Below are 26,288 nucleotides of genomic sequence, written 5' to 3' on the forward strand. Positions count from 1 at the left end.
CCACAAATATATCCGCTAAGAAAACGACGACGAGCGTCAAACCTCGGAGAATTGCAAAGAAAGCTTTCTCTCTAAAAGAAAACGAACGAGTGGCACCGTGTGAAACACTCCCGGCCCGCTCCGAAAGCAGCAGCCGTCTGAGTCCTCTTATTTTGTACGAAGTGCGACGTTTCCTGTCGACTAACTGTGCCAGTCCCAAAGTGCGGCCACTGATCCGTGGTACCGGGAACGCTATCAAACTACACGAGGTTGCCGTTTCGACCCATTCAGGCAGGGCGTTTGCATCAGCGCTGGCGAGGTGGCTCGTTTGAAATTATGGTAGATAGTGGTATCGCACATTAGTGGTATCGCACATTAGTATCGCACAAATAGTGGTACCGCACATTTACCTGCTCATTGTCGCTCCTGCATGTGCGACTTCGAGAGATGAACGTACTCGGAAGAAGTGAAGATTCTACTGCACTAGTGGAAACTACTTATATGTGGCGTCCAGGGGTAACACATGCGTGAGCGATACCTTGATTCATCTGGCAGGTATAGTAAACAGAGGTTCTTGTGCGGCACACTGCAGTGGCTCACTCATTTCGTCCATAATTCGCAGCATTTGTTCTTCTTTCTTTCTTTTCTTGATGGGGAGCATTTCATTGCCTAGTCGGAGCCACGGTCAAACGCGAGGACGTGCAAAGTCACAGAGTTTGTCGCCGATGCGCGCGTACCCCCAAGCGCCGGCCAGCTCGCATACCGCTACGCCACCAGCGCATATAGTCTACAGGTGGTGTTGGCAGTACTCGCTTGGCGCCACTTCTTGCTCCACTCGCCAGTACGGGCGTAGGTACAGTACGGGCCACGTAAGAGTGCAAAGGCTCTGCAGGGACCACAGAGGTATGCGAGACGTACCGAATTGACGAGACAGGAGACGAAGCCACGGGCCGACGAAACACGCGCGGCCGTGGAGTAGAAGCGACGCGCGACCGAAGAACAGCGGCACGCCAAGTGGATGGCCGCTGAAGCGGCTGCCGAGATCGAGCGGCGCCGATTTGAGGCCCGCCACTTGCGGGACGACGACGCCTACTTTCAAAAAGCACTTTGTCGAAGACGAACTTGGTTCGGCATGTAGAGTCTGCGACTGGCTTTGAGAAAACAACTGCACCACACGAGCCAGTAGTGGTGAGAACAAAAAAGGAGCATCAACATAAGCTCTGCTACGAAAATTGAGATCACGTTCCTGCACAAGCAAGCCATCCGCGTTGAGAGCGCAGCCGACTTTAGCCATGCTTGCACTTTTAAGGAAACCTATATTGGTGCTAAAGGTGACAAGAAATACACTGAGCTGTGATTTACTATAATCCAAGATAACCGTTCGGAATTAATCGAGCACGCGACGGCGGAGACCACTAAGCAGTCGCCCTACCATTAGTCAATGCGTGCTCGGTGACGCTGTTCAAAGGCGCGTCGATCCGTGGCGCCTGGAAGTGCTGGATCCGTCGTAGCCACGTTAGGCACCCTAGCCACGTCTCACAAACACTTCCAAGTCAAAGTTCTTGCGAACTCTCTACGTGTCGACGTAGTTCACGGCAGGCCAGCGGGCTCTCAACCACTGCCGCAAATTGTGCTCACCTCCGCAACGCGCAAAGACGGACGTCATTGCTGAAGCTGCGATGCTCGCACCGCTCGCACTGCGTCGGTCTCGCGGGGAGAGGAGGAAAAGGGAAAGAGCGTTGCTCTGCTGATAAAGCTAGCTGAGCGATGAACCGGAGGGCAAGGCGCGATTTCAGCGGTCGACGTGTCCAACTGTAAAGAAAATTCTGTGCCCCAGGATACCTGGCATTACTTATCATACGAATTAACAATCAGGCGTTAGAGTATTACGGGGAAAGATAGGAAGGGGAGAGTTGTAACAACGCTAAAACAATGAAAATAAATATTCGTCCCTAGAAAGCACGGTGTCAGACACAGCACAAACAAGCAGCAGATTATGGTGCACAGTAAAGGATCTACACAAGTACAAAAACTGCAATTAGAAAAGAAGTAAAAAGAAAAGGAGCAGTACATTCACATTTTAAGCAAGTACATATTTTAATTCCTTGTCTAACAGCCAACTAAAAAGATGGTCTTTGATGTTTGACAAACGGTGTCCTCAGGACAATCCATTCCACTCATTCATGGTACGGGAGACGAAAGAATATTTAAATATATTTGTTCTCATTTTCATTAATCTAATTTTCAGCCTATGTTCCAGCCGATCTGGTATGTGATACCGACTGATCAACTTTTTTGACTTGATAATGTCTGCATTTAAAAAAACATTGTTACAAAAAATTTCAGACGCAAGCAACTAGCGTTCTGATAACGTCGGAAGAGTTAAGTTTCTCTCCATTTCTGTGGCGATAACTATGCTTGCCACCGTGGCCTGAATATAGCGTGTGTATAAACATAAAATGAGCGGTTACCTCGAAGTTATGTGTTTAGGAGATCTACTCAAAATGAAATAGTTATTCCTATTGTGAATAATTTACAACTTATATCATATTTATCTTTCCGATAAGAACTGTGTTTACGCGATGTAATCTTCGCACGCTGATTGTACTGACGCGAGGTGCTCAGTGTATTCATACGGCGAGTGTGCTCACATGAAAACACTAACAGAAAAACGTTACATTCACGTTGTATTGCCTTCTCTGCAACAAAAAAAGTTGCAGTTTTGCCCGAAAGGCGAAGCATCGATTTCGATAGCAGATTAGTAGACAGCGATACGAAGTAAGGATCGTAGTTTTATCGGCCGTATAAATTTATAAACATCTGCTTGCTAACTAAATCAACGAGCACGCGCGCGCGCACAAGCAAACATGAACACATCTCACTCGATGACCGCTCAAACTCGCTGTCAGAACGCTGGAGTGAGGAAGTGCGGCAGCGAGAGAATTGGCCTTCGTGCTGCCTCTGGCTTCAACGCGAACTAAGCGGAATAACATAGCGCCCACGAAGGTATGAGCCCCCGGCGCATCTAAAACAGTGCACTCATCGCAGATCGCTATCGAGATAGGGCCCGTGCGGCCGCGCGTAGCCACGCCATAGCAGCAGCCGCCGGAGTAGACCCCTCTCTCGATCTCCCCTCCTCGGTGCCCTGCGCGCGGCGGAAGACGGCGCGCTTCGTCCCCGCGTTTCTCCGTTGCGCGCGCGAGATCGACCCTCCATCGTCGGCTCACTCTCGTACGCTTTCACTCGCACACGCAGCATACGGTGCGTGGCGACGATGTTACCCCCTTCGGACTTCATACGGAACACCACGGCGACGCGGACGACGTAAATGCGCCTGGAGTGTCCATGTAATTGTTCTTGCAAGAAAACAGCTCACTAGTTCCCCCCATAACAACGAAAGAAATTATTTACGCAATGCCAGCCAGTTCAAGCATCTTGGTTTCATACACACGCATAATATAAAGTGGCATACATACGTCGACGTAATCTATGCGAAGGCACCAGTAAGCCTTGGGTACGTCAGGAGCATTTTAAGATTCTGCCAGAGAATGTACGCTAAACGTACACAAAGCCCTTGTCAAGTCCATTCTTGAAATACGCGCCACTCTGGAGCAAAGTAGCGCATACTGCCACCATTTTGTCCCAACGTTATGCGGTAAAGCCACTCATGGGGCGCGCAAGAGCCGAACTTGGAGAACAGCGTTGAAGCGTGCAACTAGTGTCCCTGTAGCGAGCTGCGAGCAGCAGCTCGCTATGAGAAGCGCCAAACTTTCCACGAGAAGCGGTAAATGTTCACGGGCATTAAAACATTCCAGGAGCACTGTACGAATCGTGTTTCATGTTATGCTGCTGCGTCAATCGGTGTGGTGCTGCTTGCTCCTATTTCACGTACCGCGTGACGTCTCCGGTTGAAAGCATGCGCTACATCCACCGCGATGGACATGGTTGGCGCTGACTAACGTTCAAAGGGTCAAATCTGCTACACACACATCGATACCCAAGAATGCCCGCATGATAACAGCCGTCATCGAGGGTGTGCGTTCGGGTGTGCCGGAGTCACATCGAGGGTGTGCGTCCTCAGTAATCACCCTCTAGCTTATCATTTCTATATTTCCATTACAACCCAACCCAACAACCTAGTCTAGTAACGTTGTTACAACCACACTTTATTGCTTTTCTTGCTTTGATTGTACCTTGCCTTCTTATGGCCATGACTTGCCAAATTTGAGCCTGTCAGTCACCCTCCTACTCTTTTGCTGCAAGGAAGCTCGCCGTTTAGAAAATCACCAGAAAACAAAGCCTACGTTCTTCCCCGTAATAGAACGATAACGACTCCGTCGCTCGAGCTACCGGTCACCAAATTCACTAGGTATGCACCGTTCACTTGATATGCGCTGCGTGAGTGGTTCCGGTAGTCGAGTGGTATCAAGTGTTGAGTTCGTATACCCTCAAAGATTGTGGTTTGAACGCCGACGCCTGCGATGCGAAATGTGTACGCCTTCTATTTCATCACTTATGTTTCGTATTACTGCTCGATTCTCGACCTATTACATACAACGGTTCTGTATGTGCATTAGATGTGCACATACACGGGGGCAACGTGGTATGTGCGCCTGGGGTCACTGCGTATGTGCCAGCGGATTTTAGTTTGCTTTCAAACACATTTTGTCAATACAACCATTGTCTTGCTACAAATAATAAAACCGTTCGCTGCACATTTGTATTATTTATGGAACAGCTCTCTACAAATCATGAATGTTTCGCATTACGCAGACGTCAGCTACAGTCGTCCTTTCTTTAACGAGAACTATATATTCACATCTTTTACACAGCGTCGCCGATGATTGTTTTTTTTTCTTGATTTCTGTGGAGGCAATTTCTGTTGTAGTATTTGCCAGCAGCGCACGCCCCGATGTCATTCCGAGTAATTGTACAGAGCCTCCGAGATGATATCACACCAAAATCTCTTGTCGGTACGCCGGTACCTATAGTAGCTTTATTCTGCTGCAGGATGTAGGTCAATGAACCGCAAAATGTCTGCGGTGGTGCCTTCAAGTGCAATGTTTTGCACTTGTGGAACCACTTGTGTGTTTTGTGGAAGAGATACCCCTCTCGTCTCTCACCCTTCTCCCAAGTGTGCAAACTCTCACAAACGAATAAACTTTAATTTCAGAAGTTTATTGCACTTTAACTTTCACTTTAGTACGCAAAAGTTTACACTCTAATAGGTAGAGAACATAAAGACAGAAGAGCAAGCTTGCGGAATGGGATGACAGTCTTTATTCGATTTGTGAAGAGCGAAACTAGGGTAACCCAGTGTCAGCACCAGCTGGTTGCTCTCGATGGCGCACTTATCTCAAAACGTTTGAAACGCGACTTTGCAAATGTAGTCCTTCACTTGGCCATCCACCATGCACGAAATCAAAGCAAGATTACTTATAATATCGGGAAGTGATCACGTGATCTTGAAGACCAGCTGCAACAAAATTTTAGATTTGCTGGATTCATTATATGCGAGTAGCATATATGGAGTTAAGTAATCTTCGCAAAGCCGCAACGCTGGTAACCTCCCAACATTTCGGGAGCTTTCAAATAGCCCATTAGCAGACGATAAGGTTACCTGGCGGCAACCGGATATGACGCACATCCGGGAACCACGCGTGCGTTCTGATGTTGTTGCGCTTGGACGGGCTTTGGTGTACTCACGTTATGGGTTCTGCATCATTCATTTCCGGTGAGCGTTAATGACGGCGACATTGAGAAAAAAGACTATTTTTCCCGTCCTCTCTGTGACGGATCGAGTGATATTTTGAGCGTAAAACTTGGCACGAAGGCATGCTTTGTATACAGGTCCCCGAAAAGGAAGCTTAATTTATGCTCGGCTCGAAATTGTGTTGTGGTTCGCCTTTCATTAACTGAGGCAAGCGATGATTCTTTTCTTCTGGATAATTTCAAACCAGCATGGGCCTGTACTTTCTGTGCAGCTCTTTGCTGATGGCGATGGAGTCACCTGTCACAACAAAAAAGAAGCCTCGTTTCAGTTAAAAGAACAGTCGAGAAATGCAAGCACACTGAGGCTAGCATATTCTGCGGACATGCTAACAACCCGATTCCTACAGCCATCGTCAATTGCACACGAACTGCTCTATTACCACACTATCTACACGGGGTTGCTTTGCATGTAGATCGAAACAGATTATGAAAGTACAAAGTTTGTGACGTCTTCTCATTTGTTTACATGTCATGAAAACATTCTGCTCAAAGATGGCAATATAACTTCAGTTACGTCTCCAGGTCGTTTAAATCATAGAAACACTCAGCGATAAGCATCGAGTCAAGGACCTATACAGCATATTTTAGCAAAATTGTAGTAAGACAACAAAATCATATGCAGGCTACGCAAATTCAACGAATTCAAGATTGTTCACTATCCTATCGGACTTGAGATCAGTTCTTGAGATCAGTACATACTTTAGAAGCCAGCAAATACTCACATAACATATCAAGCTTTAATTCATACAACAAGCATTAGATCAAGGAGTTATAGAGTGAGAATTACGAAATGGGTTTCTTTTCGTGAGAATATCTGCACCGTAAATTTATTTTCTTGGAGGGGAGGGCGGGGGAGCTCCAAAGAAAGCGCGAAAGCACCACGTGACTAGTCGTATGTGCGCAATGGCATTTCTGCACTCGTAAAAGCTTTCAGTTGCACAATATTCGCTTTGTTTATATTGGAAGCAAATCGTTCGAATGTTTCTCAACGTGCCCTTCAACTGTTGCAAATAATGTCTCGCGTTGCGGTGACTACATAAAGAACTAACTATAGTTTAACGTAACTTATTGGGTTAGGCTCACTACGATAAATAGTGTGAACTACCTTGCGAAAAGGGTAGCAAGCACCACTGCGTCATTAGCGCCTGCGGAGCCTGCCCCATATTTTATAAAGGATTTGCGCAGGATAGCTGCAACATCCTGCCTGATAAGCTACAATGATCATAAAACGGTCCTTAGTTTATGAGGTCGTTCAATTATGAAAACTTGGATCACACAGGCAAATGTCAGTCTCACTTGGTCATATTCGGCAATAACTTTTATCTGTTCTTGACACTCGGGCGCTGAAGTGGACACGAGAAAACAGAGCCTTTAAAGTTTGACTAATGCGATCTCGCCACTACTGATCTGTGACGCCCAGATCAAACCAGTACTGCAAACCCTATGGCTTTTCCGCCCCAACGCAGGTAAATAGCGCGTACCGGCAGGTTTTTTTGACAAGTGGTATCGCTTTCTTTGCCAAATAAATATGGCGTGCCCCTACGTTCTGCATATTGTTCAAATCACAAACTTCTCTGCAACCATAACAGGCTGCGGAAAGCGGCTGATTGACAGGACACGATTGGCCCATTAGTATCAGCTGGTAACTGCTGTCCGCAGTAAAATGTTAACCGGATCAGAACAGTGTTCTTCGGATGAACGCACTTGCAAACTTATATCTGTTGAGGGTGGAGTAACAAAGTCAGGAGATAACCGAGAAAAATAGCTATGTAAAGCAACAGTTGTGGACACCGACCACAAAAGGATAAAAGCACAAGGTGTGTCGGTTCGTCCTAAGAGGATGTCTCTTTCCCGGTCAGAATGCACAGCTTGCCTTTGGATACGACTCATTCTGATTAAGCATATTATAGCGCTGAAAGCTTAGAACGACAGAAAGCTGAGCTAGTTGGTAAGGATTGATTATGCAAAAAAAGAAAGAGAGGTGAGGCGTGCAGACAGGACACAAGAGTAGAGAAGTGGACAACACGAACGCCGGCTATCAACTGAAGGGAGTACTGAGGCGAAAAAAGAAAGAAGACACAAAACTCATCTGCGCAAGCTCTGGAATGGTATCACCACGTGTCAGTCGGGTACATGTGCCGGTCTACGTGAGAGATAACTGGTAAGGCACTTAATCTCTTCCTTATCTAAAGTAATCGAAGGCTGACTCACGCACGCACTTCCACCATTATAGATATGCCATGCCTCTGCCATAAGACGCGTATCTTCATTCTTATGCATGTACAATATCGCGCATTCATCTAACTCTGGCGTTCAGTTACAATCTTGGCAATGTAAAGAAAGATTAGAAGGCGATCCACCGGTTAACGACCTTTCATATTGCATTAGCCTCTGATTGATACACCGCTCCGTTTTCCCTACGTAGAACTGACCACAGCTAAGGGGAATTTTATAAACCACACCCATACGACAGTCAGTAAAACTGTTGCTCTTATTGTGCTTCACTGGACAAATATCTGTTCTTTTTTGCCTTTTACCTGCTCCTTTTTCCTCTGCACGGCAGCGCATATCTTACCTGGCTTATTGGGAGCAGTGAAAGCAACATTAACATCATATCTACTTGTAACTTTTTTAAGCCTGTGCGATACTGAATTAATGTACGGAATAGCCACTACTCTTTTTTTGCTATTACTGCTTTCTGTAATCACGTCCGTCCCCCTTAAAACCGACTTCTTTAGTCGTTCAGCCACAGTGGCCATTGCTACACTAGGATAACCTGCTTCTAGTAGGCGCCGGACCTGCGGATTAAAACTGGCGCTCATTTTGTGCATGCAGGATCGGGTGAGAGAAGACTCAAGGCACGACATAGCAATTCCGTTTTTTACTACATTGAAATGCTTGGAATGAAAGTTTAACAACGGCTTCGAAGATCTTGGGGAGTACTGCCAACAAACGTGATTTTGTTCGAAGACCAAGGAAATGTGTAGAAACTGAATTACACATCGCTGAGTAAATTCCTTGGTAAACTTTAATCCCCCTGCATAAAGTTTAAATTGCTCACTTACTGAGGTACAGTGGAATCGAATTCTTCCCTATTGCAGAAAATCAGGTAATCATCAACGTAATGGAATATCTTGATGACGCAATAACCTAAGGATTTCTCTAAGCAGCTGTCAACATTACTCAGGTAAATATTGCTAAGAATAGGGGCAACCTTTGAGCCAATACAAATTTCAGCTGAAAGGTTGCATTCAGCTTGCTTCCATGTTACCTGGCAGATAAGGCAAAACGTAAACATCTTACCCTGCGGCCACGTGGGGTATGCTTCTTGGCTCAACGTGAAAGGCTCTTCAACGAGCTTAAAAACTTGCTCTTCAAACAATGTATCGTTGAAAGGCCGATGCTCGTCGAGACTCTGCCACAGCGATTTCAGGAAGAGCTCCCAGCGAGGCATGTAGTAACTGAAAGAAGCAATCGCATTCCGCGTGAACAGCATAACTAACGTTAACAGAATGCTTAGATATAACATTATCTGGAGCGATTACAAATGAATTCCTGATTATGGGATGTCTGACGTCCCTATGAAACACTTCCGGACGCCAACTACAGAAAACAATGCATTCCGTCACCACAAAAGTGTGCATTATCACCCTGTACGAATAACCAGCCGTCGCCAAAACACGCAGCGCCTGACAGGCCCAAATACACCACTAGGACCAATCTGACCACTATTTCTCAATATTGCTCACCTTTGCACAAGCCCTGACCACTGCTTGGCTGCATAGTCTCGGATCTAAAACGTTACAGTGGCATTTCACATGAGGAAGTTCAAAACGGTCAAAATGAAGCATACGAAATACGAAAGGAACTAATCAGTCTCACCTCGCCTTTCGGGCCCCAAAGAGTGATCTGGTTACGTGCGTTGTACTCGTATCGATCCGATTCCTGAAGTACAAAAAAAAAACATAGTTGGAGCAGAAAGGCTGTCAGCATCTGGCACTGTAGACGAGAAAGCAGAGCTGCGCATATTCTTTGCCTCGAATGTCTATTATGTTACGCAAATGCACCAGAAGGGATGCTGCACAAAACTGAAATGAATAAATTTCGCAGAACCCATCAAAAATAGTTTTCAAGGTCAGAGGTAGGTTTTGTGATAACAAGTGGTCATACGTGCTGCACCGAATGGGTGCACAGGCAGCTGAGGATATGTCATCGAAGCCGTGGGGCGCTGGTGCGGGCCAGCCGGAGGGACGTTATCGAGGCACATGTGAGGGAGCCGCGTGGTGAACGAGGTGGCACGTGACCCCAAGTGCTGGAGCAACTACAAAACGTCACCGCCACCATTTCCCATGCACTATTCCGCATCTCCCCCCTCCTCGTGACGTCACGTAATAGGCGAGCCCTTCCGAGCTCCGCGGCGCGCCTCCGCTTTCCTCCTCGCGGCGCCTTTACCCTCTCCAACATATTCTCCTCAGCTGCTATTCGGTTAGATAAGACCACAAAACTCCGCGGAAGTGAGCAAGCTTCAAATACTTTTGCTGTCACGGCAGTCTAAGAGGTGCGAACATCGATGCTTGGCGGAACAGTAGAAAGTTGTGCGGTGCCCATTTCACACACACAAAAAAAAACAGGAATCAGTATGCCACGCTAATCTGAACACGTGTGTTTTGTTTTGCACTAGTTCGAGCGCCAGCATCTCATTTCGCTGCGGCACGTTTACAACTTATATAACTAGAGAGAGAAAGAGAGAGAGAGAGAGACGTTAATAATTAAAAAGTATATATGCGCATATATATTAAAAGGCAACTCCAGTGGCTTTTCTGGCGAGGTGCCTAGATTAGGTTAATTGTCTCGCTCCTTAGTACAAAGCACTTGTCTGGTACGAGAGGCTTCGCGCAAGTTTTCTTTACGTACCGGAAAGTCTGGTTATAAAATTATGCTATCTAAAACTAAACGCCTTTATGCACAACATGGTATTCGCACTATGGTTGAGTGGCCACATTCTGAGAAAAAACAAAGTATAGCAAGAAGACAGAGTAAGTTCAAGATGGGGTTCGAATACGTAATTTTCAAATCGACTAAATATATTCGAGAAAACACTCTTTTTACAAACAAAAACAAGCAAAACTAAACAATAACAAAAATTTATATGTGTACAAAGGGCGCGCGCAGAACATTTAGTTTAAAGAGGCCTATTTACATCATTGACACATGTACGTGATTCTGTTCGCACCTGGCCGTCCAGACACCTGTAGAGGCTCTAAATGACAACTGCTCTCAGTACGTATAACGTCATATTTTCAATCCAGCTGATGTGACAATTGCGCCACCGGTAGCAGAAGTATTACACAGTATGTTTTCACTTAGGATGACCGTCTGCTATAATGTAAATGGCGTTGGCTTAAACGGCGAGCCGGTGTTATGCTTATCTTATTTTCCATGCGACAGCAATGAGCGCACAAATTTTGATTGATGTGTCTGTTACAACAGCAAGGTACAGGAAAATGCCAGCGCGTTTATCGGCTTAACTTCAGAATAATATGTGAAACAAACAAGAAACAAGTAAATATACCTGTTCTGTCGTTCCCCAGCTTCGTGCATCACGTAGCCACGTTCCAAGAAGGAAGTGCGGATCAGACGCCAGCAAAGTTTCGAGATCATTAAACAGTTCTGTCATGAGGACAGCTAGCCTCCTGAAAAAGATAAGTAACTCTGGTTAGTAAGTTACTACATTGAAAACCATTCTCATGTAATTATAAATTGAAAGGAGTCAAATCATAAAATAGAAAAGACGCCAAATCACAAATTAGAAAAGTCGCATGCCTTGGTACCCACACGGAAAAGAAAAATGGCACCCTCATTCCTATATTTTAGACTTACGACTCCCGGTGTCCCAATGTCTTTCCAGAGTATATACGTGAAGCCGCCATGGATAAATGGCTGTGGTTTGGTGTTGTGATGTCTGCCAATGATTGCTATGCGTTGTGCGATTTGAAACTGTGTATTTATGTACGTACCTACGTGATTTTATGCAATTATGTGTGTACATAGCGTTGTCTTCTTGTGCAGTTGTAAGGCACACTAATCAAATCGGACCGATCGGACAGCAGGTGCTTGTCTTATTGCGGTAATTCATCATTACATCTCATACTCCTTTACTTGCCTTTGCTTTTCACCACTTCCCTCTTTTTCCTTTCCCAACGCACGCTCCTCCGGCCAACCTCGCCACATTTTCTCTCATCAAGCATTTTGCTGTCGCTCTCTACTTTTTTTACTCAACGTCCATTTTAGTCCCCAGATGCGAAAGTTCTATTTAGTTAATGTACTACGTTGCTATACTAAAGTTTACTTCTGGACTTTGTTGACCAAAGCGCAGTTCCTGGGTCATGCAATAACAGTCAGCTTGTTTCAAACAAATTTCATATATTGCTGCTCAGAAATAAATATTATGAGCTTTACTATTTTAGAAGGATATATTAGTAAGGTGTGGTGTTCTGTAGTGCAAGCTCCAGATTTAGTCGAACAGCGCCATGCATGCAGCGAGGAGTTGTCGATGGACCAATTAATTACGTAGGGTGTACGTAAGATCTCATTAAGGAGGCTTAAAATCATTCGCGGTATAAGTGCGTAAATGCGCAGGATACAACACCAATAAGTCTAAAACTGTGGTATGATGAATAAGAGTACGCGTTTGTCCTGTTTTCTGCCTCCATAACTTAGCAGCAAACACGCCTCTAAATAAACCGGCTTGGCTGTTCCAGCAAGCATGTTTCGGTTATTCGTCACACTTACCCAAGAGCGCTCTTCATTTTCTTCCAAAAGCAGTTCCTAACTTCGACGTAAATGTTGTCAATAAGCAGTTGGAGAGACTGGCGCGTCACATCAACGAGGTCGTACCTGCGGTGTGTACCATTCACGTTGAAATATAGAGCACTCCCTATAAACTCACTATAACACTACGAGCGAAAACAGTTTCTCCTGCGGCTTCAATAGCATTTAACAAGATACACGCTAATTATCATTAACAGTCAGTCGGATACACCCAGCAGCTCTCTCACGGCAGAAGCCTTAGTTTCCTGTCAACATTCACGCAGAGCACAAACACAAAAAAAGAGGTTTCGCTCCTTTGTTGCAGCTTACCTATTTACCCAACCCCACTGATGTTTCACCAACGCCGCTTTTGCTTCTTAGGGTGAGCTGTGTGAAACATTTTCAAGTACTGCGCACAATTCGGCGTTGGCATTTTCAGCATTTCTTTCCTGGCAATGCTCTGTGGCTCACTTCATGCAGCCCTACCACTTCGAGATATCTCCAGCATGTTGTATGAAGTAAACGCTCTGTTCTGCATTTATAAGCCTCGAAATGGCTCGGGCAGACGATTAACAAAGGAAATGCGATAATTTGTAGCGACACTTATCATTAACCCTCGCACTTCTTACTTTGCCCACATTAGAATCATTGTATGCCCTTTGGTTTTGAACACGAGAAAACAGGTCACGTGCTTGCCAGCAATTAACGTTTTACTCAGCCAATTGCATTATGAGCAACGCAAAATTAATGAAATAAATTGAAGAAGTAGAGCGAGAGCGACTGCGTGACTGAAGGTTGTGAACTGTCACATGGTTGGGCCAGTTTCTACGTCGAGAAACTCTAGTGAATTATGCTTCATTGAGGGCGCATATCTGCGAACAGCTCAAACAGAATGACTTAAGCAATACGATGATCGTCATGCTATCTCATACTATGACGACCACCATGCTATGGTGATCGTCCCGTCGTCTTCATGCTAAAACAACTCGCCGATCTAGGTGTGTTGACCTGCTTAAGTATGGCACGATGAAAAATTATATAAGCGCCTGGTTAAGATTTTAAGATAATTTAGCGTTATCAAAAAAAAAAAAGATGGAACTGGGGGGAGCCCTCCGTATACCGGGATTCCGATACCGTGCTCCTGCGCTTCAGAAGGACCCCGCGACCTGCCCATGCCTCCCCCTATCGAGGAGGCCGGACAGATACCAGCAGTACCACCCGGCGGCAGACCGACTCCTTGACGTGAGAAACGTGTGAATACCCCGCCAAGAGCTAGCCTGACCACCTCCCACACCCGCGAAGATCCGCATTTCTTGCCAGTCGGTCACGAGAATGGTGACGATTGTTCAGTAACAGTACTATATTACTCTGGTGCTTTAACTAGCCTGCCTAGCCGACCCAAGTTGGCATCAAAGAAGTTCGCTGAAGGCCAGTCCGGACCGAATCGCACATATCCAATGCTCCAAGTCTGCTTCAAAGAGTTTCTTCAACAGCGGCGCTTACCCAGTCCCGCAACTGCAGTGACCTATGTCGGCGTGAAATAGATTCTTTGAAGAGAGGCACGTATGTACACGTTGGCACATACTCAGTGACCCAAGTTAACCGATGGGTGGCTTCAAAACCTGTTACCTCACCAAAGCAGCCCGACGCGCTAACCAATCGGCAACGCACCACCCAGTAATCCAGGTAGGCAGAAAAACGGTTAGTTAGTTAGTTAGTTAGTTAGTTAGTTAGATAGATAGATAGATAGATAGATAGATAGATAGATAGATAGATAGATAGATAGATAGATAGATAGATAGATAGATAGATAGATAGATAGATAGATAGATAGATAGATAGATAGATAGATAGATAGATAGATAGATAGATAGATAGATAGATAGATAGATAGATAGATAGATAGATAGATAGATAGATAGATAGATAGATAGATAGATAGATAGATAGATAGATAGATAGATAGATAGATAGATAGATAGATAGATAGATAGATAGATAGATAGATAGATAGATAGATAGATAACATCTGCAGGCTTGGAGTCACCGCCTGTCACCGCAAAAGATGCCAAGAGCGAGTGGGGCTATACTAATCCAGGTACAACCAAATTAAGAGACAGGGTTGGCTCTGCCCTTTGAACGCCAGCGGTCCGTGAGTTCCGCGGCGCGGTTTTTCTCGTCGCCTCAAGAGATGGCGCTACACTGCGTGGCGCCTCCTTCAGGCGATTTTCCTCTTCTAGCTGGGCAGCATCCACATGGACCAGTGCACAATACGAGGTGGTGGGGTGTGCTGTTGCGAACATGCACTACACCCATTTTAAGATTGCGGCTAGTATCATCTCCAACCAATTTGCTTTACCGGTTGCCCCTTCATGCGTACATCTACTCTCGATTATGGGAAAGCCAGCAATTTTTTTTTGTGTGTATTTCGCCCACATCGGAATGCGGGCGCCGCGGCCGGGATTAGATCCCGTGTGCTTAGTAGCGCAACACCATAGCTGCTACGCCACCGCGGCGGGTAAGGAAACTGTAAATAACCTTCACTGTGAACGGCGGCAGAATTTTCAACCATTCAACAAATTACAGTTTGCGAAGAAGTCAGCGACCCAATAACTTGCTACATTTCCAATTTACTCCAAAGTGGTCAATCAAACTTGCCGTAGACGTTCCATGTTGAGAAGGAGGCCGAGGTTCAGGGCACCATGGGACTTATTCCCGGTATGGAACCGAAGGCGAAGAAGCTCGCATTTTAATGCGAAACGTTATTTGTCGTGTTCCCCGACTTTGCAGGTGGCTGCCTATCTATCCTCGATTGGCGTAGCGCCGTCTTATAGACAGTGTAGCGTGTCCGCGAGGAACCCTTTACCGATAATATGATTTCCTGCGTATTTGCGACTGATCTCTGTTTCGTACTATCACCTAACTTTTCACCTATCTGTCACACGATGGCCTTGGTCATTTTCTGCTGACCACAACAGCCAGTCCATCAACAGCCTCAGCTTCCATAACAGGGCTTACTCTTACCTGAATGTTTCTTGTCCTGCAATTTCGGGATCCGTGGCAGCGTTCAAGAGATCTCTCCATGCTGCATAAACATCTGCGGGATCATACCAAGTCTGCGAGAAGCAGCAGAAGGTTAACTTTGATAGACAATCCTTTTGCATCCCATTGTATAAGTGGTCACCGAAAATAACACCCCGAATAACTAACTTGAAAGAATATTCTAGAGGCGCAATGTGTTAAGATCCCAGGCAACTGGTAATATCGATGATGCCACATAGAACGGTAGTAGACTCATGTGAGACGTATAGCACGACGAAGAAATAAAGAAGTTGTTAGTCAGCGCCAGTGTGTGTCGTATCTTCCTTTTGTGGTCCGTCTTAGGTGTTTGCGCTGTAAGTTTAAGTTCAGAAGTATAGCACACTCAATAGTTTATATATGTATGGGGTCAAAAACTCCTTTTTTTCATCGCTGCCACGCACATACCGGCATACTTTGCTTAAAAGTTGAAAGCATTGTGTTGCCGCGTTATTTTAGAAATGCTGCATGTTTCTCATCTGATATGTCTGTTCTGGAACTCATGCCATAACGTCGAAGCCGTATGTCGGGAATTACGATTGCTAAGACGAATGTAAATCGAGAAGTCATTCTGCATACAGAAGTATGCTGCTACTCGCTCACGTTGTTACGTGTCATGTCCAGAGCATACATGAAAGCAAACCTCACCTTATTCTTGAGGTGAAGCGACGGTCGCACCACAAGCGTGTACTGGCCGTGATCCTTGACAAGAGTGGCTGGATCCAAGTCATAAACGCTTTCCTGAAATCACACGACACAGTGAACATACAGGTAGCCCTTGACGAAAGTCACCCGAAGTTAGCTCCAATTGAACAATTCAACCTTGTTTTGTAGACAAATGCTTGGTTGCAACACGTAATGAATGTTACATGTTCAGTGTGGCATCATACGTGCTTCCCTAGCAATGCCTCTGCGCGTACGTTTAGCGATACAGACCGAGAAAAAAGTGAGATAGGAAGAGATGGCACGTTGAACCGAAGATAACCTGTTGTGCCCAATAGACGATGAAAACTCGCAAAATAACCCAGAGAACAAAAACTGTTGGTTAAAAGAACTGGAACCTTAAATACTTCGTTCTTGGCGCAACGGTTACGGCAAGCTAACAGAACGCACACATAAAAAGCGGTGAATAAACAAGCTCTGTTAAGGTATATTTACTGCTATTTGGCCTCTTCTAGGTATTTTCATCGTCCACTGCGAACAAACCGGCTTATAGGGACACTAAAGGCAGAAACAAGTTTACCTGCATCAGTAAATTACCTTTGCAGAATGTCAAGCAGTAAGCCACACTGCAACTCAAACAGCCTATAAAACTACGAACCTAACTTCGCGTTCTAATACATTACCATCGTTATCAATGCTTCACCCCCTAGGCGAAACTGCAAGCATCGTTTCATTATGCAGGATCGAGTTACGCTTACTGGCATTACTTGGTCGTCGTCGGAATTAAATTGCAATATCTGGCCCGCCATACGAAGAAACTCGGGGGTGGATCTCCCTAATAATACTTCGCATTAAACTGGTGGTACACTATGGTGGTTCTTTTTTTTGTGTGTGTGCTGCGGCTACATGAAATGAATCGAACGCCATAGCACGAGTTATTCGAAAATATGCCGAACTGTCGGAGACATGATGACTCGGTCAGAGCGACAGGTTTTGCTTAAAAATGCTAGCCACATATTTTTCGCGTGCAGTTCACTTTGGATACAGTGATGCGTCGTGCCAAATTTTCAGAATTTTCGGCCAGCATCAACCGTGACTTGGTTCCAGCACTCCGCGCATGCGCGGCTTGGACGCGCCTGTCCCTAGCTCGTTAAATGATGTAAGTTTGCGCAATGGCTAAAGCGATAGGCTAACTCCATAGTGCACACATAAAACCCGCATGCGCTTAAAGGCAAATATGCGCTGTTACACAAATCATCAACAGGATTCAACAGCATTAAATTACCAACAAATAAAAATGGAATAGACAACGCCCAGCTGAAGTTAAAGTGTCTCACCGCAAGGTGTCTCCATGCAGAAGTGGCGTTAACGTTCTCCTTGCCATATCTTCTTAATGCATAGTTTTCTATCCTGGAAAATAAATACCACAACTGACAGTGTTTTATTATTGAACCACACTCCACTTGTGCAGCTGCACCTATCACGCACAACTTGGTAGGAAAACGCTGTTTTTTAGACTTAACGGCATCAATCAGATCACGCAAGAATTTTGTATTTTGGAGCCTCGTCCAGTGTCATGTTGGCCAAATATAGCTGTGCACAACACGACCCGAATGTTGAAGATAATTCTCCCATAGGCAAAATTGTTATACAATAACAAAATGTCATAGCAATTTCCATACACATCAACACCAGAAAATTCCGTAGGCATTTTTGTAATTTCACGCATATTTTTTTTTAAATACTCATGCGGTAAACATTCAACGTTGACAGACTTCCTATGCATTCGGTGTGGATCATTTGTAAAACAGAGCTCACAGCATGTGTACGAAGTCTCTTTAGTAGCACATCGCTATCCTTGTGCTGAAGCATATCGTGCTCTCCTAAACGTACAAATTATTCGAGGCACTTCAACTTTTTAAAAGCATGTAAATTATTCTTACAAATATAGCTAGTCGCTATGGACCAAATGTGTTCACGTAGCAGATGCAAATTCCTATGCACTGCTATTCAAACAAGCCAGCCTTCGTTTTAAAATGAGATCATTCTTGCCTGTCAAAACGTTGATGTTTTGTTGAATGTATAAGCATAATATATCAGGCATTTCCAAAAGCATGCGGGCACAAGTGAAACCGAAAAGCACACTTCTCACCATTCACTGATATTGACGGGTGACGATCTCCAGGCATTCTCATTCATGAACTCGAACATCACATCATTCTGATTGATACCTTCCGGTGTCAGGCCGGTCCCGGCCATAGTGGAGTCATTTGCTTTCCGGGCAACGAACGGACCCTAATGTGCACATCGCATTTGTAGGCATCATGCAGAATAAGGTCACATACACACTTTTCCTGTGAGACAATTCTGATGTCCTACGGAGTCTATGTGAATCGCCGAATTTCACGCATTGGCGAAGAAAGTACTGCGTGAACGTGTAACTTAGAAGTGGCTGTAACATACTCGCGAAACGAAACGCGAAAGCGAAGTTTTAAAGTAGAACACACGATAAGCGCAGTTACTCGAGAGTGTGACGTCACGCTGATTACGTGTATGGTCGCTAAAGGTGGCACGAACTCTGATCTAAGCATCAGAGCCAAAACTAAGCCGACGTATACACAAACTGGAGACGGCGAATATGAAAGTGCGCGTATATTAAAAGAAATAAATTGTTCGGCTAGTTGGTCTTGCACACGCATTAGTTAGGCCTAAACCGACGCGTTTCATTCCGTGATGCTGTAGAACGGGTAAAATGCATAGTTTATGGACTCCGATTTGGCGTCTGCGAACGGGCGTCTTTCCAAAGTGCATGCACATATTTCATCGCGACAGCAACCACACGGACGCTCGGGGCGCAAAAACGCCGTCGGCGCCGCCGTTGTCGTGCTGTACGTTCAGCCCGACGGCGCATGCGCGACTAATGCGAGCTAGGTTACAGGTTCTTGAGGTTAGGTTAGGTTAGGCTAGGTTAGGTTAGGTTAGGTTAGGTTAGGTTAGGTCAGGTTAGGCTAGCGCCTTTGGCTGCAACAACGACGAAGCGAAGTCGACGCGACGTCGACGCTACGCTCGACAGCCTCGGTGGTCGAGCCAAGGCAGCAGCGTTCTGCCTCGGCTGCTGGCGTGAGCTTCATGCGCGCGCCGCTACACAAGCACACATATAGCGTTCCCGCTGAGCTGCTGTGCGCATGCAGCTGCACTGATCGTCACGGGAAGTGCACGTCAAGCTAACGTTATCTCATATTTCGCTGGGCGTTGACGAACGCCGGCGGTCACATCTCGTGCACAGCTTAGGTGCGAGACGCCGGCGACGCGTCACTGGCTCGTCAAGCCAGCGTTGTAAGACGCCTGGCAGCTGCCAGGGCGATGTTCCTCCTGCACAGCAGGAGTCATCTCGCGGGCCGCGTTGCTACGTAACATTTCGCACCCGTGTACAGTTAAAAACACCAAGCGCAACTTTGTTCATTGCTGTCGCTGTCAATGCTGCGCGCTTTGGTTGAAACTGCCACTTTTTTTTCTTTTTCGGGATTGCCGTTTTCAAAGCATGCTCACAAAATCCAGAGGAACTGTGGATACAGGCTGTTTCTGTGGCGACTTTTTCCAGTTATTGTGAAACTGTGACATTAAAGACAAGGTAATATTTTTACTCGTTAAAAAACTAGCTGCAGACATCAAGAATGTTCTATAATAGCCGATAAATCCTTTCACTAAGCTTTGCTAACCAACATTCATTTATTAGCTCACCCGCACACTTTACTAATGCAGAAATAAGATAAGGCTGCATTCTTTAAACTTGTAAACTCGCTGTGTCTTCAATACTGTCACACCTGCCATCTTCACACTGTCTTGTACATATTGCGACACAATAAATGTCTACTTGATGTTAGAATGTTGTCCCTGAAGGTGTATACATGAATTTCGTTATAGCAGAAAATGCAACCAGAATAACGTAATGTGCGAACTTACCTCGTTCACGGATTTCAGCGAGCCGTACATTCCCAGAACACCTCCGTAATTGAGCAGCATGTTCCAGATGAATGGCTGGCCGTAGAACATGGACAACCGCTCGTAGGCGGGCTGTCGCTCGGAGCTCAAGTCGAGGATTAACATTCTTCCCTGCGAACGCACAAGAGTTCAGCAAGTCGGCTTTGCCTTCAAGTCGATGCGTTTGCTGCGTTTCTTACTGGCACTTTACTGTAGCGTCGACGAGAAATTTTTTTCACATACCGCATTTACTCGCCCAATGTTCGCGCCCCTCACAATTGCCATCGAATAATAGAATTTCTTTTCGTCGAGTAATCATCGTACCAGCAAAAGTTGGTGTACATAGCGAATGTCATCTGCTTGATCAGCCCAGCGGTGATTATTGCTCGTGGCAGCCGAGATGAGGTTACCGCCATCTTTTTTTTTTTTTTTTCGAACCTATTCCGGCATAAAAGTGCACACAGCGCGCATGTGCTTAACGTTATCCGAATGCAGCAACAACAAAAAAAACTGCTGGCCGCACGAGAACTGCGAACAACACGTGCACAAGTTTGCTGCGTAACCATAATAATGTAACCTGAGAGCTTTTAAAAGTAGTTACCTTTGGCAGGTAGTATAGCAAATAAAGGCCACTTGCAGTTTCTGCTTGTGTAGAAACTGTGCTCTTGCCACACAGATAAGTGCTGCCTGAAAATCTTCCTTTGAGCTTAAAATTACTGGCGTGAGAACCCCGATTCACAGCCACTCGTTTTTCTATTGAGCACCGAGAACGGTCGCTCGGAAATGTCCCCCGCGTACTTATCGTACGTACCCGCGAGCTCGCATTCGTATCCACCGAAAAAAAAAAAAAAGAAAAGCACGAGCATTACGCGACAAAATGCGGTAGTCACTACTGACAAAACATTACTAGCCGACAAACAGTTTTAGGAGGCCAGGAATAAGATCATTGATTTCCTCTTAACGCGTCAGTAACAGATAAAATGCGTGACGATGAACAAAACGAGAACAAGGTAAAAGCGGGGAACCAACGTTTCGACAAGTGGACCTGTCTTTTTCAAGGCGACATATAAAATTTTGTATTATACGCGTTGCATAAGTTCACAAAACAGATCATACACTTTAGTATTACTGTAACATACGGTTGGCGTAAAATGTTTACAGGGGGCGTGTAGCGCGGAAAACCTTCATTTCAGCGCAATTTGCATCTGCAGTGAGCAAAGTAATACAACATGTCGGTCGTATGTATTATGTGCATGCTGCAAATGTTAATTTCAGGCTGCGGAAAGGTACTGTCCTTTTTTTTTTTCTGCCATCACGTGCACCGGCCACTTCTTAAGGCGTAGCACGAAGCACGAAGCGAATAAGGCACTCCTCACAAAAATGGCACAGGCCCGCGCGGAACAACCAGCCCAGTAACAGCGTAAGCTGGAGTAACGGCTCCATATAGGAGCTCTATTTTCAGCAGCACGCACTAGAGCGTCTTTGCGGCGAAGTCTCTATTAGCGTCGTCTTCGCGCGAATGATCTTAACTGTCCGTCCCGCGTCGACGGCGAGCTACGGCTTCTGCAATGCTCTCTGCACTGCGGTCTGCTAAGCCTGACGTTGACTGATTGTTACCGCGCGCGTTCTAGCATTTTACGATTCGCTTCTTCAGCAGCGGCTCTTAGCTTGCGAGGACGCGCCATGGGGTAGACCGAAGTGTAGACACAGGTACCTTGACCTGTGACGCGATACAATGATGATGATGATGATGATGATGATGATGATGATTTATTGGCATCCCCTTTGATACGGTCGATGACGAATAGTCACCTAGCCTGCTTGAGGTAACCAGGTCCAGCTACCTGCAACTGCCACCATGTCGGGACACCTGGAGTAACACAACGCAACTGCTATGCAAATTTTGCATGCGTCGACGCTACGCTGTGCGCATGTCACATCGCGTGGCGAGTGGCACGTTTGGATGCTGCTGCTGCTGATGATGATGACTATGATGATGATGGCGATGATGATTATTATGATGATTTATTGGCATGTCCTTTGATACGGGCGGTGACAGTCACCTAGCCTGCTTGATCTAATCAGGTATGCTATACATGTTTTTTTTTTTATTCTGGCGTTTATAAGCATCTGCTGAACCTTCTTTTTTCTTCCTCAAGGCATTCCATTCATTTTTTGGCCATTCCCCCAACGTTGGTAGGAGCCACATACATGATAGGAAAACCAAACAACCTTGTACCACTACCTATGCAACTGCTACATGGCGTGCGACCTGGTGTAACTATATGAAAATGCAACGCAAAGTGCGGACATACCCACGCTACGCGGCGCGCATCTCACATCGCGTCGCAAGTGGTGCGATACGATGCTAATGATGATGGTGATTATTCCTTATTGGCATACGCTTTGAACCGGCACTTTGACAGTCACCTAGCCTGCTTGATTTAATTAGGTATGCCTAAAGCCCCTCCATCCAAATTTCCGCCGATCAGGCGTGGATGGAGGTGCTTAAGGTATGCCGTACATATATTTCATGTGTGTATGGCGCCGGTCTGTGACTTTTTAGAGCGCAGCTCTTAATGGCCCGTTCCTGCGATGAGCGGCGGCGGCAGCGTGCCGAGTGAACGAGCACAAGAGCGAAAGATGAAAGAGCGAACGCGGAGCGGCAGATGAAAGACGCGAGCCGTGAACGGCGGACACCAATGAGAGCGACCTCTGCAGTGACGAGCGCGCGGGAAACTGGTTTCATGCAGACCCGCCCGATCGCTCGATGCGCGCTCGTATCTGGTCTAAGCTGGACCGCTGGTTTCGTACTATCGTCTGCTCGCGTCAGTTCCCGCTCGCACTTGTTTGGTTTGCTTTCTTTGGTCTCGTTCGCGCTTGTTTCGATTGACTGACTTGCGATTGTTTTGTAATCTGATTGTATGCGCGACGCGAACTATGTAGTACTTTCTGGAAGCCACGCGGCACCAGCGATTACACTGGAACCTTCGAGGAGTCACGTATAAAAGCCGACGCGCTTGACCCGCAGATCAGTTTTTCGACCGATTGCCGACTCTGTTACATGTCTCTCTCGAATTGTTTGCCTCGACACATCGCGAAATAGAAGCACGTATAGAGCTGCGCTCAAATTTCGCATTAGGAAGTATCGTAATCATCGATGAAATTTTTCTTCCTCAAGACAATCCAACCATTTTTTGGCCAGTCCCCCATAGTGGGTATAGGAGCCCGGCGATAGATGCGACGGGCAGCGGCGGTTGCGGCGGCGGCGGACAACATCGCCAACCGATACGGCTATTGGAATGAGCCCATAACAGCTTGCGTTGTGAAAGAATGAAAAGCAATCCGCATCCCTCATTATACCGTACTACGTGGACAGCAACAAAGTGGATGCTAATAGTAGAAACTGCATACAATGATGTACTGAGATTATTTATCTCTCAGAAGCGTGACCGTAAAGTCAGCATTGTCTGCTTGAAACGCTTAACTTATTCCTCAGGGAAACCATTGTGGACATGCCACAATGAATCGCGAATGAAGCCGGTCGGTGACGGCATCATTGCTTTACCTGAGGCACAGTGGTCAGCAGAGCCTTCGCCCTCTTTGGCGTCCAATAGGAAGGGTCGTTGATGAACAGCCATCCTTGCATGACCCTAGAGAGTGGAAAAGCGAAACACTGAGTGAAACGCTCCTCGCTAGCAAACTAGCTAGTGGCACCCTAACAAAAGTGGGTCATTTTTCGTGCTACGCGTCCAATCGATAGGTGGCTTGCATGACAAGCAGAGAGTTTTGGCATACCGCTACGACTCTATCGTTACCGCTGCGGCTATGCTATAGCTAAGCTGCGCATGCATCTGGCACACCTGCGCTCGCGAACGCTTCCCTTGTCGGTAGCGGCGACACCAGCCGTAACGGAATAGCGCTGTGCTAAAACTCTCTAATACCCAACGCGATGTGTATGGCGGTATAGCAGCACCGCTGCCCTGCCGTTAACGCTACCGTCTCTGTCATGGTACACCTGGTACATTGTGCGACGCGCGATACGCACAGCTACCACACGAGCAGTGTGGTAGTTGTGTGCGGTAGCCGTATGTGGTATCTGTGTGCTACTTGAGTGGCAGTAACGGCATGGGTAAAGTAGAAACGATACGCAAAAAACGTTCAATTATAACTGAGCATAGCGTCTCTTAAGTGGCAAATATGCTTCACACTTCGTTCCTCATGCTTGTTTTGTTTTATTTAGCTTTATATTATATTATCCGCCTATCGGTAGATTAAGTTTACGTCGTTCCAACGTTGGCGATAACGGTAGCAAGCTGTCTTTAAAGAATGTGCATGCTACACAATCAGTGAGGAGGTTTAGAAATATGGGACACAAAGTTAGGGGACGCTATATCGGCCGGAGGTATACACACACGAAGAGTGCAAAAGAACCCGAGTGGTGTCTGGTTTCTGCGCATGCGTATAGTGGCCCTAAACGCCATTTCTGGCAGCGCTGAGCCGCTCGAGCAGTATGTGTCTAAAACTCCCAACTACATTATGAATGTTGCTCCACGAAATGAACAAACGCGTCCATGTCTCTAAGCCTTATTTTCCTGGCATTCACTTTACTACAATTACATCCTTGTCCAGGTGCGTCTTTGTTTCGCAGACATGACTTTTCTTGTAAATATAACTAAAAGGTGATAACATTGACGACTGTCCATATTCAAAGAATCGCCAAACATGAAAGTGGTTCTGAATAATCTCAACTGGAAAACCTAGGACGAGAAAAAACAACGCTAACTACGCTGCAACCGGACTGGCATGCACGACAAAACTCATAATTTTAGAACAATATGTTTTAAAACTTCGCAACAAACACAATATCGCATTTCTAAAAGCTGCACATGTAAGAGCGTCTCAACCGTACACAAACATAGATGCACGCTGCACTTCAGTTCAGAATTGGAGCCTTGGATCGATATTTAGGTTGCGAAAACGGTTTCTTCAAACTTGAAATAGTGCAAGAATGTTACAGCCATCTAACATATATTTCGGCCCGCTTTGACTATCATGAGAGCAATCACTTACAAATATGCTGCGGGTATTTGCTGCAGAGGTACAGAACTGGAGGCATGACGCGTCAATTTGCCCATCCCTTGTGCGTTTCCTTCTGACAACAATTTGCGGTCTTCCCTTCAGGGTCAGTTCCGGACAAATAGTTGGGCAGTTTTAAGTGTCACAAGAACTAATGACGTCCGTCTCGTGAGGGCGTAATGAGAGCGTTTGTTTTGCTCATATTCCAAGTCTTAAAAGCGTTGGCAAAGCCATAAAACGTTAGCAACGCATCTTTAATATGAAGGCGCGGTTTCGCCACCTACTCTGACGTCAGTGCATGTCCTCTGACGTCAGTGCATGTTCAATCTGACTCTACTCTGACGTCAGTGCATGTTCACAGCAGGATTCAGCAACATTCGCCTTTCCTGCAATGCACGGTTTGCAGTGGCATCTTACTGCTTCAGTGACGCAACAATCACGGGTACTACTCGGTCCTGACAGAAGCGTGCTGAGTGAGGTTGTTAGAGTGAAATTTGCCAGTAAGTTTTCCGTCTGTTGTGACTTGTTTTAGTTCTCCTGTAGCAACACACATAAGAAAGGTGCTTTTTTTTTTGCTTTCAACAATGTGTTTGCAGCAGTGCAGAGAGGCCTTACCAAACAGCTTCAGGGTCCACCTCGGTCATTGCTGCGAAAACTGATTTGCCAGATGCTTGAAGAAAGGATATGTTCCTGGAAGTGAAAAAAATCACCGCAGGCAGTTAGCGCTTTCCCTTTTTATTTTATTTTTTTAAGGGAGCTGGCAACGTAAGCGGCAAGCTATTCGTAAAAGAAAACACAATAAACTGTGTTTCTTACGTTTTTAAATCCTGGAATTCCACACAAATCAATTAAAACAAATTGTTCAGATTGATGTCTGACCATGGAGTGTACATTCGCACAAGAAAAGCGATAACAATATAATTTAG

At 45.8% G+C, this 26,288-nt stretch overlaps 1 protein-coding gene across 1 annotated transcript in view; it reads right to left on the reverse strand.

The window, feature by feature from the left end:
- Positions 1-5,236: 5,236 nt before the first annotated feature.
- Naglu (N-acetyl-alpha-glucosaminidase) overlaps positions 5,237-26,288 on the reverse strand; it is a 37,182-nt gene continuing 16,130 nt past the window's right edge. Inside the window, exons 11-23 of the mRNA XM_055064719.2 lie at positions 25,978-26,052; positions 23,852-23,936; positions 20,266-20,415; positions 18,455-18,597; positions 17,640-17,712; positions 16,288-16,380; positions 15,586-15,677; positions 12,544-12,648; positions 11,324-11,444; positions 9,634-9,696; positions 9,501-9,544; positions 9,055-9,212; positions 5,237-5,989 (exon numbers count right to left, since the gene is read on the reverse strand). Of these exons, the coding sequence (XP_054920694.2) occupies positions 5,931-5,989; positions 9,055-9,212; positions 9,501-9,544; positions 9,634-9,696; positions 11,324-11,444; positions 12,544-12,648; positions 15,586-15,677; positions 16,288-16,380; positions 17,640-17,712; positions 18,455-18,597; positions 20,266-20,415; positions 23,852-23,936; positions 25,978-26,052 (1,261 nt within the window). The 3' untranslated portion in view covers positions 5,237-5,930. The remainder of the gene's footprint in view (positions 5,990-9,054; positions 9,213-9,500; positions 9,545-9,633; positions 9,697-11,323; positions 11,445-12,543; positions 12,649-15,585; positions 15,678-16,287; positions 16,381-17,639; positions 17,713-18,454; positions 18,598-20,265; positions 20,416-23,851; positions 23,937-25,977; positions 26,053-26,288) is intronic.

Source organism: Dermacentor andersoni, chromosome 11 (genome assembly GCF_023375885.2).
Source record: "Dermacentor andersoni chromosome 11, qqDerAnde1_hic_scaffold, whole genome shotgun sequence".
NCBI lineage: Eukaryota > Metazoa > Arthropoda > Arachnida > Ixodida > Ixodidae > Dermacentor > Dermacentor andersoni.